This window comes from Elaeis guineensis, chromosome 14 (assembly GCF_000442705.2).
Source record: "Elaeis guineensis isolate ETL-2024a chromosome 14, EG11, whole genome shotgun sequence".
Taxonomy (NCBI): Eukaryota; Viridiplantae; Streptophyta; class Magnoliopsida; order Arecales; family Arecaceae; genus Elaeis; species Elaeis guineensis.
The window spans coordinates 61,232,145-61,248,814 of NC_026006.2; the positions used below are offsets into that span (position 1 = coordinate 61,232,145).

At 43.8% G+C, this 16,670-nt stretch overlaps 1 protein-coding gene across 2 annotated transcripts; it reads left to right on the forward strand.

Annotated features, from left to right (window-relative positions):
• Positions 1-622: 622 nt before the first annotated feature.
• LOC105057326 (uncharacterized) lies at positions 623-8,198 on the forward strand. Of its 2 annotated transcripts, none has more exons than XM_010939919.3 (5): positions 623-780; positions 1,795-2,109; positions 3,761-4,211; positions 4,609-4,907; positions 7,376-8,198. In XM_010939919.3, the coding sequence occupies exons 2-5, from the start codon at positions 1,795-1,797 to the stop codon at positions 7,697-7,699; spliced, it is 1,389 nt and encodes a 462-aa protein (XP_010938221.1). In that variant the 5' UTR covers positions 623-780; the 3' UTR covers positions 7,700-8,198. The 2 variants fall into 2 exon arrangements, with proteins under 2 accessions (XP_010938221.1, XP_073104632.1); XM_073248531.1 differs by having other exon boundaries at positions 649-780; positions 1,768-2,109.
• Positions 8,199-16,670: the final 8,472 nt, after the last annotated feature.

Sequence of the window (16,670 nt, forward strand, 5' to 3'; positions counted from 1 at the left end):
TCTTCTAATCTATTAATCTAGATGGAAGAAAAGATCTAATGAGGTCCCTTTTTCCCTGTATAAGATCCGACCAATTCTAAAAAATTGCTATGAATACTATGAAATGAGCCCTACGTTGTTTGTGTTCTCATGAATGCTATAAAATTTCACCGGATTATCTTAAACAAGCCCTAAATAGAGACATTAGCATACGATCTATCTAAGTCCTCTTGGCTTTCCATGTCGGCTGAAATAAATTGAGAAAGATGTATGGGATTTTAAAGGGAAAAAATTTATATTTTCCCATGATAACTTTCTCTCTATGTAAATGGTGATGTATCTATTTATACCTTTTCCAGATTTAGAAGTTTTACCTCTCATATTAACAACAACAACAACACGCGCACACACCCAACCAAAAAAAAAAAAAAAAAATTCCATAGCCCCTATAAAAGGGAATCCGTAGATCGAAGGGTACCGATGGGCCAGGGCTGGCCCAAGAAGCCTTAGGTCTGGGCCTTTAGATTGCACCCTCGACGGCAGTGGAGCCCACGATGGTCTCACACTGGCCATCTACCGTTAAAAGAATCATAGACGATCGGGATTGGTGAACCCTTGCAAAATCTTGCTCTCGGCGAGATTAAAGACCTGCGCTTTTTATTACACGTGGGCGGAGGACCAGAACACCAACCCAGGGCTCCATCTAGGGCAATTCATCACCGAGAGCAAGCGAGAGAGAGAGAGAGAGAGAGAGACGACGGAGCTGCCGAGCCAGACACTGCGAAATTAGAATCCCGGGAGGTCCGTCCTACCCATTTCCCTCTTCTTCCCAATCGCTCAGACTCTTCTTTAAATCATCTCAAACTACCCAGGGTTTATGGATTTAAGATTCTTTTTCAATTCCGTTTAGGTTTTTCAATTCGTTTTCTTTTTTCTCGTATAGATTGCAAGTTCACGGGCTTTGGTATTTTCCATTTTTTGCGAAAGATTTTTTGGGATTTTTGATGAATTCTTAGAGAAACCGATTTTGGATGCTCGATTGGACGAATATTTCGATTATATATTCTTCCCGACTGAAGGATGTAATTTTTGATTAATTGTTGTTTCATATACTAGTTGTCTAGTCGTCCATAAACATTTCATTTTTTTCGTAGTTTTGAGGCCCAGCATTGCCCTCGTTATTTATTTATCGTAGAACCTGCTTGTGATGTTATCTCTGCATTGTCTGGCTGTCTAGAATCTCGACTTATTGTAAATCCTCGTTTTCTTGATTAATAATGTTGTATAGAAGACTCTCTGGAGCTATGATTTCTCTTGAATTGTTCTATGCATATATGTCACTGTCGATTTCTAATGCCCTAATGGTAATCTCTTGAGTATGGACTGAGGTGGAGTATTTAACTCTATCTCTTCCTTAAAAAAGGTCTCTTGGGATTAGTGCTTCCAGACACATTATCGTAGAGATTCTTGATTTTTTTTTTTTTAAACCCCTCAAATATATCTTGCAGATGCAGGAAAGCACTAAGTTTGATTGCTGTTACTTGACAATTCCTACTTTTTTTATGTCTTTAATACGATGATCAAAGAGTGTGTGTCTTATTTTTAGATTATCATTTTTGGGACTTTTGTGGTCAATAGCCTTTTTCTTTCTTTATGAACTAAAGATATTTAAATGGCATTCTGAAGTTTTCAGTGGACCAGAAAACAGGCCAATTTCGTTGTATGTCTTCTATGAATGGTTGCTGATTATTAAGAATGATTCCACAATTTTTGTCAAATGACATGTAGTGTGAGTTGGGTTGCTGTTTTCTCTAGATGGCAAGGAGCCCAAGCCCTGAGATAGATGATGAACTTTTTAATGAAGTTTATGGCAAGGAGTATACTGGGCCACCTCGATCAACTGCCAATAATATGTCAGCAAAGGCAAATACAAACAAGAGGCCTTCTGCTGGTACTCAGTCTGATGAGGATGATAAGTCTCAAGATCCTAATGCTGTTCCTACTGATTTTACCAGCAGAGAGGCTAAGGTATGGGAGGCTAAAGCTAAAGCGATTGAGAGGAACTGGAAGAAAAGAAAAGAAGAAGAAATGATCTGTAAGATTTGTGGAGAATCAGGTCATTTTACCCAGGTATGTTGATATTGTTGTTGTTGAAAGCCTCTGCAAGAAATCTAAGGTTACCATGGAATTGTATTGGATCCAAATGTATTGCTTTCTTATGTGTTATTGGTTAGTCTATACATACAAATCAAAGTGCTTGTTCTGTGCTAAATGCAACCTTATCGAGTAATGATCAGAGTATTCTTGTTACACGTTCATTGCAGAACAGATGTTGCTGTTTTGGTTTCTGTGGGTTGGCAAGATTGGCAACCATTGAAGCCAACCATGTAATCCTAAATATCAACGAAAACTTAGTCATCTTGATCATGTTATTGTGATTGACAAGAGTGTTGAACATGTTTGTTCAAATGCTTCAGTGATCACTTTAACAGCTGAATGGTGCTGAACCATCTGAGCACCCATTTGAGTGCTCAGTGTTTTTCTAGCCTGTTCGTCTGCTTAACTGCCTATTTAAATGCTTAGCAGTTGCCTGACTTGCTTAAGCAATGAAAGAATGATTGAATGCTTGGATTAAAATATTGATGTATGCTGTGTTTAATGGAGCGAATGTTAATTTGTATTCTACACATTTAACATGTAGTGTCCTATTGTGGGTGCCAACCGGTTTAGTTGGTAAAGTCATTGGGGGATAGTACCTATAATGTGGGTTCAAGCCTTGCCTGCTCCTGGGTGGGAGGCAATCCCTCCTTTTTCTGAAAAAGGAAAAGAAAAGAAGTGTGTTATGTACTACCTAGCAAAATGTTTTGATATATCTATGTATATGTACAAATTCATATGTGCTTGCATGTATATATCATAGGTGTATGTATTTTTAAGAATATTGTGTTAGTTATGATAAGAATTACTAGTTATGTGAAAGCTGCTATCTACATTAACGAGTTATTACTGTTTGAGGTCCAAGTACTTGTTTACTTGTATATCCTCTCTGCATTTAGTCATTGACAATGATAAATTGATTTCATCAATCAACAATATTCAAATGATCTCCCATTTACACATTCAGTATTTCATCCATAAAGATTTCCTTGTAAATTTAATATAGTTTGTCTATCAGCTCATTAGCCTTGTGTAAATTGAAATTTGTAAAGCAATGTAGCAGGAAAAAAAGGATGTTGTATGCTAAACAATTATGTCGATCATCAGCTTAACAGAATGCAGAGACACATGCTGACTGTAACAGAGATGATAATGCTTTGGTGAATGTGTTGTAAAGCTATGAAGTATATACTTAGGAACAAATGCATACTTTGGAGTAAAATCTTGATAAAATGAGTTTTGGGAAGAAGATTGTATGGTTTTGTGAGCAAGGAATAGGGAATTTCTTTAATAAGGAGGGGGCTGGCAAATGTTTGCAAGTATCCGATATTGAAGCTGGAGGTGCAACTCAACATGGACAATGTAATGAAATACTTGAAAAAGTTGGTGCCTGATTTTTAGCTATGGAACGCCAATTCAATCTTGTACTCTATACCAAAAAGAGGGATATTGATTCTTGGTTATTGCTATGGGAGTATAACTTCATAAAATTTGAGAGGAACCTATGTATAATAATAACACAGTGTAACAGCTTACTCACATCTTCAGTCTATTCTGCTCATGATCTTTATATTATATATTTTATTTGCTTTTAATTTCGCCTATTTCTTGCCTTTTGTTAAAGGGATGTCCATCTACTCTGGGAGCGAACCGTAAATCTGCAGACTTTTTTGAAAGGGTGCCAGCAAGAGACAAGAATGTAAGAGCCCTTTTCTCTGAAAAGGTGATAAGTCAAATTGAAAGAGATATTGGTTGTAAGATAAAAATGGATGAAAAGTTTTTGATTGTCAGTGGGAAAGATAGGCTTATACTGGCTAAAGGTGTAGATTCTGTGCACAAAGTCATTCAGGAGGATAAGGGTCAAAGGAGAAGCCCTACTAGTTCAGACAGGATGCGATCCAGATCCCCTGATGAAGCTCTGAGGGGCTCTGATCTAAGACGTTCTGAATCTCAGAGGTCTCATTCTAGTCCAAGAAATATGACACGGTTGCAGAACAGGGCTTTCAACAAGGACAGACATGTTCAAGATCGTGTTCATGAACATCCACAGAAATTTTTTAGGGGTTTTTCACAAGGTAGGGCCCTATCACACATAATGACATTGATACAAGTTTTGAGACCTGAAAACAGGTGTTGTTGCTTTTCCTTGTTTCTCTTTTATCTGATAAATCTTTAATAAATTACATATTGAACTATCCCTTTCTTTTGGCAGCAAAAGGTAAGTTCAAGCTTTATGTGTTCGAATATGAAGTGATTTTCTGCATGGTTATGGGTCGGAGAGATTATCTTGATTAAGAATTGTTTATTGAGAGCGTATACAGACTTTTATGGGTTGGATGAGCTTGCAAATTCTGTATACAATCTGGCTTCGTTCCTCCTTGAGTATAAGATAGACTCTAGTTAAAGCATCAATCTATCGTAGACATCAGAAATTAAAGTGCGATATTGCTTACATATTCTTCGTTTCCAAAGCTTATGCTAATGGAGGAGGAAAAGGTCGTCCATCCCATTCAAAATCTCCACTACGCCTTGCTTTTGGTGGTGGTGCATATAGACCATACGATGGGCACAGTCATAGCACTGGGGCACACAAGAGTAATAACTGGGATACTGAGAGGCGTGGAATAGATTCTCATTCTGAATGCAAGTTTGACTTCCCTAATTACCAACCAACATTGGAAGAACTTGAAATGGAGTTTATGAGAGAGGTGATGGAATTGGCAAGGGTCCGTGACCAAGAAGAGGAAGAAGAAAACTACAAACATCGTGAGGTATGATTCTAAACAAGTTCTCAGGATTGAGCAACTAAGTAGATGCTTCTGGGTTGATTCTTTTTAGCTCGAAAAGTTCAAAAGAAAAATTATGCAGAGTGGTATTTAGCTCTGAGTATGCTTAGTTTCGCTATCATTAATTCCATATAAATATGTGCTTTAGTATTTAACATATAGATATATATACATCCATACATTTGTTTATACACGTAAATATGCGTACCACGTACATGCAATTGAATCGTGTGCGGTGATATGCATCATTCACATGCATGATTTACTTACAGATGCAAATGCTACCATACACATGCAGATGTTTATGTATGAAATCTTGATTCATGCAGTCATTTATTGACACACACACACACACACATATCACAAGCACGAGCAAGATGTGTTAGGTTATAAATAAGATGCATAACTAAGATATTTTCGCATATGTTATCCAATGCTTAAGATCCCAGAGATATTTTGACAACTTCCTCGATGCATAAAATACTCAACTTGTATCCCATTTGTTTATCATTTTTTTGTTGATGTATAAAGTGAATGCTTCTCCCTTTTGTTTAAGGGATATGCATGCGTATGGTGTTGCTCGCCACCTGAGGCATGGCAAACTTGAGGCATGCGCAAACTGTGGAACCCTGAAACTACGTATTATTAGTATATGAATGTATGTGTATGCATGAGTGAATGGATTTTGTTTGGAGGAATGCACACAAATACATGTGCTTTCAGATGAATGAGTGAGTTTGCACATTCTGATGCCTCCTAGAATGAGTTGGGAATGTAAGCATGATGGGCGCAGACACAGTAATAATCAAAACTGAGAAATTGCATTTGTTAGATGAGGAAATTTATGAACTTAAGTAATAATCTAATTGATCATAGTTCTGAATCAAATAATGTGTGTGTTTTAGAAAAGGGTTTAAGAAAATTCGAAAATTAATCGGAAAGAATGGAAAAAAAGATGAAGAGAAGAATTGGAAAAGAACTTGAAAATGATATGATTTTAGAATAACATCAATAACATGTGATTTTTTAAATAATATTTTTAAATAATTTTGCTTATCAAAGTTAAATGCTATGATTTAGGGTTTGTTTTAAGATTCTAAATTTCAATTCTCAAGAAGCATTCGCCTCTGATCACTATTGTAGAGTTGCTGATGTCATCATGTGTGTAACAACTTCTCGTTGGTAATATGATGAGACAAGAGGCTCATAATCAGTCCAAAATCCAGAAGACTATCAACTTTCACATATTTTGCTAAATTATATTTCAGAGATGTCCGTAGGTTTTAAGGAGGAAACTATTTTTTTAAGTATGAATTTTGGAAGAAAGTCATGTTCCATTGGAGTTGCAATGAGTTTTAGGACCTACTATTTGGAATCTGTTAGTCCTCTAATTAGGACCCTCCATCTGGAGTTCTGGTCTGTAGCTAGCCCATTTTGATGCAAATATGCTCGCATGATGATATTTGGACTGTTTTATTCTTTTGGGTTAGGAATACCTTTTGGTTTGTTTCTAGATGGCCATAACCTAAGTGTTAACTGGCTCTAGTGTGGAGTTTGGTGAAGCAACAATGATATGTCAATTGCAAACTCTGAGCCAGTCACACATATATTTTCAACAATGAAACAAATTGAACAAGCAGACCTCCATATGATCTGGGTTAGTCTAACTAATTTTATGTAAAAAACATACTTGGAGTTATACATCTATTTCAATAGTGAGCAAATTTTAAGGAGCAGATCTCCATATGTTGTGGTTAAGGCTAACTAATTTTTGTATTCAATTTGACCAAAATTTGAAGCAAAAAGGGCTAAATTACCTAGGCTAAACACTTCTAATAGATTAAACCCCACCCACCCCCCCCCCTCCCCACCCCCACCCCCACCCCCGGGGAAGTAAAGGTTGAGGGGTCATGTTATTCATTGCTGCAGAAAGCTCACAGGGGGAAAAAGTCGTCTTGGATGTCTTATGCTTATTCATGTATGGACTGTCATTTAAGGATTCTTTCTTCTTCTTTTTCTTTTTTCCTGTTGTTGTTTGGTCTGGGGGGGGGGGAGTTTGGAGGGCTACAGTAGTTCATGGACAAGGTAGCATCGCAAGGTGCTGAATTAGGACAAGAAGGTGACACGTCATTTCAATACTTTTTCTACCATGAAAGTCCCTGTTACACAAGCTTGCAACCTAACACTGTTTCATTATCTTTACTTAATTGACACGTAATATCAGTAGCTTTCTCCCCCCTCTATTTCTTTACAACCTACCACATTTACCTTAGCAAGTCACTAATTAATTTAGATAACCTCAAGATAAAGGCTTCTGATCACGAGTTGTTTGAAAATCCTTGTTTCTATCCATGCTGTTCCTCATAATGACATCTACTGTTATGATTTGGCTTTGGCTTTTGATATTATCAGACTCTGATGTCCTATTCATTTGTTTTTCTGGGGTAATGCAGTGCATAAAGGAACAGAGAGAAAACTATATGAAGAAGCTGGCAATCTCGAGGGGTATGCATGCAAAGCGGTGGGAAGAATTTCTTCAACTTGATAGCCAGAAGCGGCTGCAAGCACAGCAGACAGCTTATAACCAACAGGCTTACCCAGATTGTGATCAGGCCTCAAGGAACTTGCAGTATGTGGGATCTGGCTTACTTTTGGATTCGAGAAGCAGATATCCATACACTGGTGAGAACTATTCAGCTCCAAGGCCTCACGATGCTTTTGGTGAGATGCAGCATCAGAGGCATGAAAGTTTCAGAAAGGCATATGGGCGATGTTAACTTGTATTTGATCTGGTGGTGAGTTGATCAAAGCCATTTTATCTCTCCCTTGGTAGGACTATTTATGTCTCTCATTGCTTCCCCCTGTTCACTAGAGACCCACCCTATCTCTGACAAGTTAAAAGAGTTCATTGCTGACTGGCTGTGGCCTTTGGAGGTAAGTTTGGGGAAGCAAAGTGCAAACCTACTCTATTCCTGGAAGCGAACTCCTTAGAGGCCAGTACATGTGAAGTAATTCATGTTCAGATATGCTAAAGAATGAACTTTGATGGATATTCTTGGTTTCATTTCGCTGCATTGTACTTAAAACACTTCAATAAATTTTCAAGGTGATTGTATGGGGATTCCACAATAGTGCAGGATGTTTGTTTCATGGTATGTACATTTCCTGTATTTAGAGTTCAAAGTGACCTAACAAGTGACGCAGCATTCTTATGAACAGAAGTATGTATTTCAGATGCTTTTTGCAGGAGGCAGATGAGGTTTGCATTGGATGGTATGTGTATTTCTGCTCTGATTGGCATGGAATATGGCATTGTCTGGTTGGTGGAGATGTTAATATATAGTTGAAACTGTTGGATGCAATTTTAGATTCGATCTTCAATTATATATATCAATGTGATTTATGTGGATATTGGATATAATCCTTTTTTTAAAAAAAATATTCTGTGATGGGTTTGGGTTGATGTGATATTCTCTTGGGTGCCAACCAATTAAATTCCAGCTGGTCGACGCCTTCATAGGAAACTTGGGGTCATGTTGGACTCTTGTGAACCCTGAGCCCACTACAATGTGAAATGTGAGAGGCGTCAAGTGGATACAGGAACTCGTTGTTTTTCCTCGAGTTAATGTTCGCCGGATGTCTACTGCTAGTGTGCGAGAAATTCTTTGTACACCGCCTGTGGTATAAAAAATTCAATACAAAATATATTGTTTCATCCGATTAAATTATATAATTATTATTTTTTAATATATATTTAATATTTAATATTTTATTTTTTATTTAAAATTTTGAATAATAAAAATATTTTTCTTTTGAAAAAATTATAACATACATAGATATTATGGTTGAAATTCATATACCGCTTCGGTATCATGTTGAAGGATAATTTTTACCCCGTGTGGATTTGAGGAGACCGACATTTTTATCCTGTGTGGATTTGAGGAGACCGACGATGGATTACTCTCTAATCAAGAGAAAAAGAGGGAGAAAAATATGGGAGAAAAGCTTCTTTTGATTCCTTGTATCATTTAGGTTTATAATATACAAGTATATTTATCTATGAACTAAAGTTCTAGTCTAAAAATTTTTTAGGCTAACCCATATATGAAAGTATTCATCCAAGCACAAGTCTTGCATGTTCTCATCCTCTGAACTTAATTCCAATGCAAATCCTGAGTTAGCCCTCTTAAGATCTCTCAAATCAGATTTTAAGATCCTTATGATCAAATCCGATCCTAACTTCAAACAAAAAATCTGTCTTCACTATCAGTCTGCGTTCGACTGGAACTGAGTTGACTCACCTTCAACTTAATTAACTCAGTCTTCTGCATTGCAATTATGATTTTTTATACAAGATGTTATAATTTTTTTATAAAATATCATAAATTTTTCAACGACGAAAATATCTTTCTCTTTTTATGACATTACGTGAAAAAATTATCACATTCTGTGCAAAAAAAATCATAATTTCAGCGTATCACATGCCATAATTTTTTAAAAAGAGAAAAAATATTTTCATCATTCAAAATTTCAAATGAAAAAATAAAATTATAGATATTAAATATCTATTAAAAAATAATTATTATTTAATTTAATAAAATAAAATAATATATTTTATATCAGATATTATATACCGTGCGAATGATGTACGAAGAATTTTCCATCGGTGTGCAGGCAGAAGAGTTGTTTTTGCCGGGCCAAATATGTCAGTACCCTTTTGTTTCATGTACGAACCAACTACAGTCGACACGATAGAACTGACCAACTAAAATCTGCCGTGAGCGACAGCCGCGAACCTTTCATCTTGGCCAATCAGCTCTTGCCATGTAAATAATTCAGGGGCAAATGATTTGTATAACTGTAAGATGGTGCAGGATTTGGAATGTGCGAATGATTATCATCAAGTGGTTGATTTGTATGGCTCAAGATTTCATAGTGATGAATATCGGCCCTCATTATTTAAATTGCTCTATAGGTGACGTTTGTGCTAGTTTCTGCATGCTGGGCTAGTTTAATGCAATGGGTTGTACCAAACCTTGCATATTTGCTTGTATTTGTGGTGCCAAGAGCTGGGACTAGTTCTAGAGAAGATACTTGCTGCCTTCCGTACGACATTAGTGTGGGGATGCTCCTTGCTTTGCGACAGCAAAAATTCTTGGGACGGCTAGGAGGAACGTGAACACAATTTTAATTTACAGTAGATGATTCAAGTTTTTCTATAAATAAGAGTTATCAAAATTTCATAAATGCTAAAGTAAAATGAAATGATAGTAAGATGTTGTACAAGTAGCGTGAGGCTGGTTGCTTTGAAATGTCTATGCAGACTTATAAAGCTTAAATTCAATTCTCCCATAAAATATATATATATATATATATATATATATATATATGGGCTTGATAAATAGATGATGCACTCATAATATTTTTATACAAAAATAATTCTGTATAATATAATAATACTGACATATTTTTGAGAAATTAAAAAAAAATTATAAGAACATCCTTTCAATTTTAGTCTAATTTTACTTATACCTTCTTGATTTTAAAATTTATTAAATTAGTCTTTAAATTTTCAAGATGTTCCAATATGATCCTACCGTCTATCTTCATTCATAGAATGATATTATTATTTTATAAAATGATCAAACTATCCTTATTTCTATCTCTTTCCTCTCTGATTGTTCTCTTTCTCCACCTCTAGTACCGACATCTCTCCTCCCTTCTTCTTTATCCTCCTCTTCCTCCTCATCTCCTTTTCTTTATCATCATCCTCCTCCAAGCCCTTTTTCCTTCCTCCCCTTTCTCCTTTCTTACTTATCCTCCTCCTTCTTCAAGCCCGCTCAAATCTCTCTCCACGGCGGCCCCCACCACCTCCAATCATTCCTCACCAACGATCTCTCCTTTTTCTCATCTCCTTCCTTCTGATTCACTTTTCTTCATTCTTCTCTTCCTCTAAGCTCATTCACGACCCTTCCTTCCCTCTCCACTTCTCTGCCTCCTCTTCCAAATCCGCTTGTACGCCTTCTCCCTCTATAATGACTCTCTTCACCTCCACCAATTTCACTAGCGAACTCTCCATCCTCCATATCTCCTTCCTCCTCTCTCGCTTCTTTTTCTCCTCCTCTAAGTCCGCCTACCTCTCTTTATCCATCTTCTCCTCAACCTTTGTCTTTCCTTACGGACAGCCTTTCTTTCTCTCTCCTCTCTTTTCTCCTCACCTACTCCACCTCATCATCTTCCTTCTCCTCTAAATCCACCCACGAGCGCTCTCCCTCCTTTCTCATCCTCTTCCTCCTAATCTCTTCTCCTTCTTCTCTTCCTCCTTCATTTTCCCTTTGATACCATCTTCTCTTTTTACGCCGACGTTCACGATCCTATCTGTTGCGGCCAATCGCCTCGTCGCCCGATCGCCGTAGAGCGTGCACCTGCAAGAGGAAGTCCGCACTGACCGGAGGCGGCTCCGGCGGGGACCCTCCGACGGTCAAGTCCGGGAGGTGACTGGGCAACAGTGAAATGCAGACAGAGAGCTCTGAGAAAGAGAGAGAGAGAGAGAGGGGCGAGCCTGCGTATGTGGGAGAGACGGGCGGATCGATCCCCTGCACTGTTGCCTTCCCCGGTATATATAGTGGAACTAGGTATGGCGCCGTCGTTAATGGCGCGGACAAGTGAGGAACTGTCAACTCACTGTGGACTGTCAGAGTCACCGTGAGGATGTCACATCGCCGCGGGGGCTGTCAAATCATCAAGGTTGACAATGCCTCTGGCAGGACAATGCCCCTGGCAGGACAATGCCCCAAAATGGCCGTGCCGCATATTGCTGTCAGAGCTGACAAGACCTGACGGCTGTACGACGGTTGGAAGAGTCAGCCGACCCTAGGTCGGCGGCCAGTAGAGTGGCGTCGAGTTCCTCCAGTCGGTCGGCGAGCTTTCCGTAAGTCGGCCATCAGGCTTCTGAGTCCAGTCGGTCGGGGGGAGATACGTCCGACATACCCTCGGTCGGTCCGGTCAGCCGGCCGTTCCGACCGTCTATCGGTCGGTACGTCATCGGTCAGCCGGGCAACCGGTCGGGACGCCAGTCGGTCGGTCGGTCGGTCGGTCGGTCGGTCGGTATCCCCCAACAGTTGCCCCCCTCCACTCCTAAGTCGGACGGTGAGCTGGCGACTAGGAGTGGATTTGTCGTACACGAGGATCCGATCGTACCGCCGGTTGATACGGTGTCAGGCGCCTCATAAATGTCGAGGGGCTCGCTGGCGTCCGTCGCCTAGTCGGCGTCAGACGTCTAGTCCTATCAGCATCAGTTGTCAAGTCGGCGCCGGACGCTCCGTCGCATCGGATGTCCCGGTGGTGTCAGCGATAAAATCGGCGCCAGGTGTCATGTCCCATCGGGAAGTGGAACCGTCATTCCCGCCGCCCCTTCGGGAACACCAAACGTCGCGTCCCGTCGGGAACACCAAACGTCGCGTCCCGTCGCGCCACGTGGCGTGTGGCCATTGGTTCGCATTCGGTGGAGCGGATGGAGGTGACATGGCGCGATCTGAAGAGTGGTGCGTCGAACCGTCGGACCGTCGAACGGCCCTGATGGTGCCACGCGGCGAAATCTGGGGAGCCTTCGTCGGTCGTGCCTTCATCTCGACCGTTGGGGGGCACTATATATATAAAGTTACCCCCCACAGGATTTTTTACCCTTCTCATTTTTACAGTCGAGACTCTGCCGCTTGAGCCTCCGCTCCAGGTACTTCTCCGCTCTGCCCCCCATTTGCGATTTCTTCCTTCCAAGGGCTCCCATTGTCTTCCCCACCTTCTTCTTCTTTTTCCTGGCCATTTCCTTGAACTCATGGTCAGGACGTCCCCACGAGGTAGTCGGTCGGGTGAACCGACCGAAGACACTCGGTCGTCCCCGGAGGTGGAGGCTTCTTCACTTTCGGGGCCGAACGTCGATCGGCTCCGGGAGCAGTACTGCATCCCGGAGCAGTTTCGGCTGTTCGCCCCTGGCACCGATGGTCGGGTCAATAGCCCGCCCGAGGGTCAGGTGGCGTTCTATCTGGAGGATCTCCGGGCCGACCTTAGATTCCCGGTTCCGGAGTTCGTCCGGAACGTTCTGGACTATTACGGGCTATGCCCGGCACAACTTGCACCGAACTCGGTTCGGCTAATAGTCAGCTTTGCCCTCCTGTGTCGGCTTTTGCCGATCGAACCTCGGATCTCTCTCTTCCGAGTTTTCTTTGTCCTCCGACCCCACCCTAAAGCTCGAGGGTGGTGGTACTTCATTCCTCGAAAAGGGCTCTCTTTTATTACTGGTCTTCCGACATCCATTCACGGATGGAAGAATCAGTTTTTCTTTGCGTCGTCCTCGGCTCCATGGGGGTTTCCCGTCCGTTGGGGGAATCCCCGAACCGATCCGAATGAGAACAGTCGGGTGGAGGCCAACGATCGGGAGGACTTCCATCGGCTAAAGGACATCTCGGTGCCGAAGCAGAGTGAGCTCGTCACCGAGCAGGCCTTGTACGACGCTGGCCTTAGCCCGATCCCCCGTTTAGGTCGGTTTGCATTCTCCCGACATCTTCATTTTCTTTTCTGCCTTCTTCTTTAGTTCTGACCTTTAGTCGTCTTTTTCAGATATGCCGCCGAGGACGCGACTATCGACAGCCGACATACGTCAGCATGCCGTGAGGAAGAGGCCGGCGGCAGGTGCCGGGCCGTCACAGCCTCCCAAGAGGCCCCGCGTGGTTCCACCGAGCGAACCAGCCGGGTCGGAGGCGGAGCCGGTGATCGCACTGTCGGTGCCGACAGTGCTTGTAGATGTCCCGTCCGAGGGACCGTCAGTCGGGGGAGCTGCTTCGCCCGACCGTCGAGCGGCTGATTCTGCCGGGGGCACGCCGACCGACCGGCAGATTCCGGAGGTTCAGGAGGAGGTCCGCGAACCTGAGCAGCTGACGCATGCCACCGCCGCACCGCCTGCCGAGACTCGGTCGGGTTCGAGCTTGCCGTCGATCTCCGACGTCAGGGCCTGGACGGCCAGCCGAGGTAAGGCCCCAATGGCGTCGGGTGACGAAGGTCGGTCGGCGGGCGGATCGGCCGACTTTCCGCTTTCCGAGGGTGCGTCGGGCCTGGCCAACCACGACTTGGCCAGGAGACTATGCCAAGCACTCCTCCTTCCCGCCGACATCGAAGCGATGAAGAACCAGCGTGTCTCCGACATGCTGTCGTCCTTCTATCCGATGATGATTCGGGTAAATTCTCCTTCTCTCTATTTTTGATTGTAGCCTTGCGAGTTCGGCTTACTAACAGTCGGCTCTTTTTCGTGCAGCTGGTTTTCAATATATCCGAGCTGGAAGCCGGATATCGGAAGTTTGGGGACATGCGCGCGGCCTGGAGAGATAAGGTCGCGGGCCTCGAAGCCGAGAAGGCCATCCTTCTCGACCAATTTCAACAGTCGGTCGACCGGGAGAACCGACTCGAGGGGGAGGTCTCCCGATTTTCGGAGGAGGTCTCCGGACTCAAGGAGGCCAAGGCGTCGCTGGAGTCGGAGCTCAAGTCGGCGAAGGATGATGCTGCCAAGAAGTCCCGAACCATTCGTCGGCTCCGACACGAGCGAGACAGTGTCGGCAAAGAGTTGGAGGCCGAGCGCGAGCAACTCCGAGCAAGTCTCGGTAACCTCACCAAGGCTGAAGAAGGCCGTGCCGCCGTGCAGGCCGACGCAGATGTCGCCAAAGCCGAGGCAGAGTCGGCCAAGGAGGCTTTGAGTCGGGCTATCGAGGTCTTCCGAGACTCGGAGGAGTACCGTGAAGAGCTCCTGGAGAGCGGCTACCTTTCGTACCAAGTCGGGTACGAGGATGCTCGGGTAGCTGTTCGGAGCTTGTACCCCGAACTCGATCTCGGCAGTGTGGTTCTGCCAGAGTCGGAGGCCCCAGTTGCGGAGGAGACGGCCGGACCAGCGTCGGAAGGTCTCTCCACCCGGGCAGAAGTCGAAGACGTCGCAGAGCCGGTTGCCGAAGATCAGTCGGCCCCGACGGCTGAAGTCGGAGCAGAACCGCCGACCAACTCGCATCGTCGTCCAGTCGAGGACGTTGACTCCGACGATTAGTCGGTTTTGTTCTGTCTTATGTTTTGCTTTGACTTGTAATCGGGCTTCGGCCTTATCTTTGTAGACTTTCTTTTATCTATGGATAAAATTTCTTTAAGTATTGAATGAAACTTCTCTTTACTTCCTCCCCTTGTTTGTAATGCCAAACATGTCTGCAATGTCGAACGTGAGTCGCTGACTTAGTTAAATCACTAACTCACGTAAGTCGGTAGGACTTCAGCAACTTGTGCAGCCCCGAGAGTAAAATGTGTCCCGACTTTAGGTCGGATTTCGATAGTCGAAGTCGTCGTCCGGCGCAGTGTCGGGGAAACGATAGTAAGTCGGGTCCCCATGCTCTTGCGTCGGGTTCTGTGTCTTCCGACGTCCGGTAATAAGCCGAATGTCGTTCAGCCGGCCGTTGGTCGGTCGGCAAGTCGTGGATGCGACTAAGGTCGCGTCGTGTGATAGACGGTGGTAAGCCGAATATCCCTCGACCGGTCGTAGCCTGGTCGGAAATCGCGACAATAGTCGCGTGGGCTTTTAGCCTTTCTTTGGTCGGGGCCCGATCGGCCAGTCGGCCGATGGATTCTGCCCGGAAATTCGACCGTAGGAGGAGTATGAACCCCCACCACAACAGATGCATCGGCCTTTGTCAGGGGCGGATGTGTTGTCGAAAGTCGAAGGAGTGTTGACTCCCGTCATTGTAGATGCATCGGTCCGTGTAAGGGCCCGATGTGTCGTCGGTGCCAGGTCTGCGTCGATGCGTCGGGGCTGAGCGCCGATCACTAGTCGAAGAGTTAGAACTCCGATTTCTCAAGCTGAACTTGTATTCCGACTATGGAATTACAAAATTCACTGGTAATACAGCTTCAAATTGTCGGCGTTTCAAGTTCGGGGAATGGGCTTCCCGTCAAGGGTCTCCAGCCGATAGGCCCTCAGCCCGAAGGTGTCTGCAACCTTGTAGGGTCCTTCCCAGTTGGGAGCCAGCTTCCCTTGATCCAAGGGCTTCGACACTTCTGCCTTCCTCAAGACCAGGTCGCCAGTCCTGAAGAGCTTTGGTCTGACCTTGGCGTTGTAGTACCGGGCGACCCTCTGTCGGTATGAAGCCATTCGGATTTGAGCCCTATCTCGTAGTTCGGGGAGAAGGTCTAGGTCGGCCCTCCGACTTTCGGAGTTGTCTGGCTCTTGGTACTGCTCGACCCTTGAAGAGGGTAGGCCGATCTCGAGCGGGATCATCGCCTCTGTCCCGTAAGCCAAGCTGAACGGCGACTCCCCGGTCGGGATGCGGGGGGTCATTCGGTAAGCCCACAGAATGGAGCCCAGCTCGTCGACCCAGAGAGCTTTGGCTTCGTTCAGTCGGGTCTTGAGTCCATGGAGCAAGGTTCGGTTGGTCACCTCAACCTCTCCGTTGGACTGTGGGTGCCCGACTGAAGTTAGTCGGTGGTGGATGTGGAACCTGGCGCAGAAGTCTCTGAAGTCTCGGTTGTCGAATTGCCGTCCGTTGTCGGTGATGATGGTGTGCGGCAATCCGAACCTGAAGATGATGGACTTTTGGATAAAGTCCTCCATCTTCCGCTCGGTGATCTGCGTCAAGGGCTCGGCCTCGACCCACTTCGTGAAGTAGTCGATGGCGACAACGATGAACTTCCTCTGGCCCGACGCCGGTGGGAATGGGCCGAGAATAT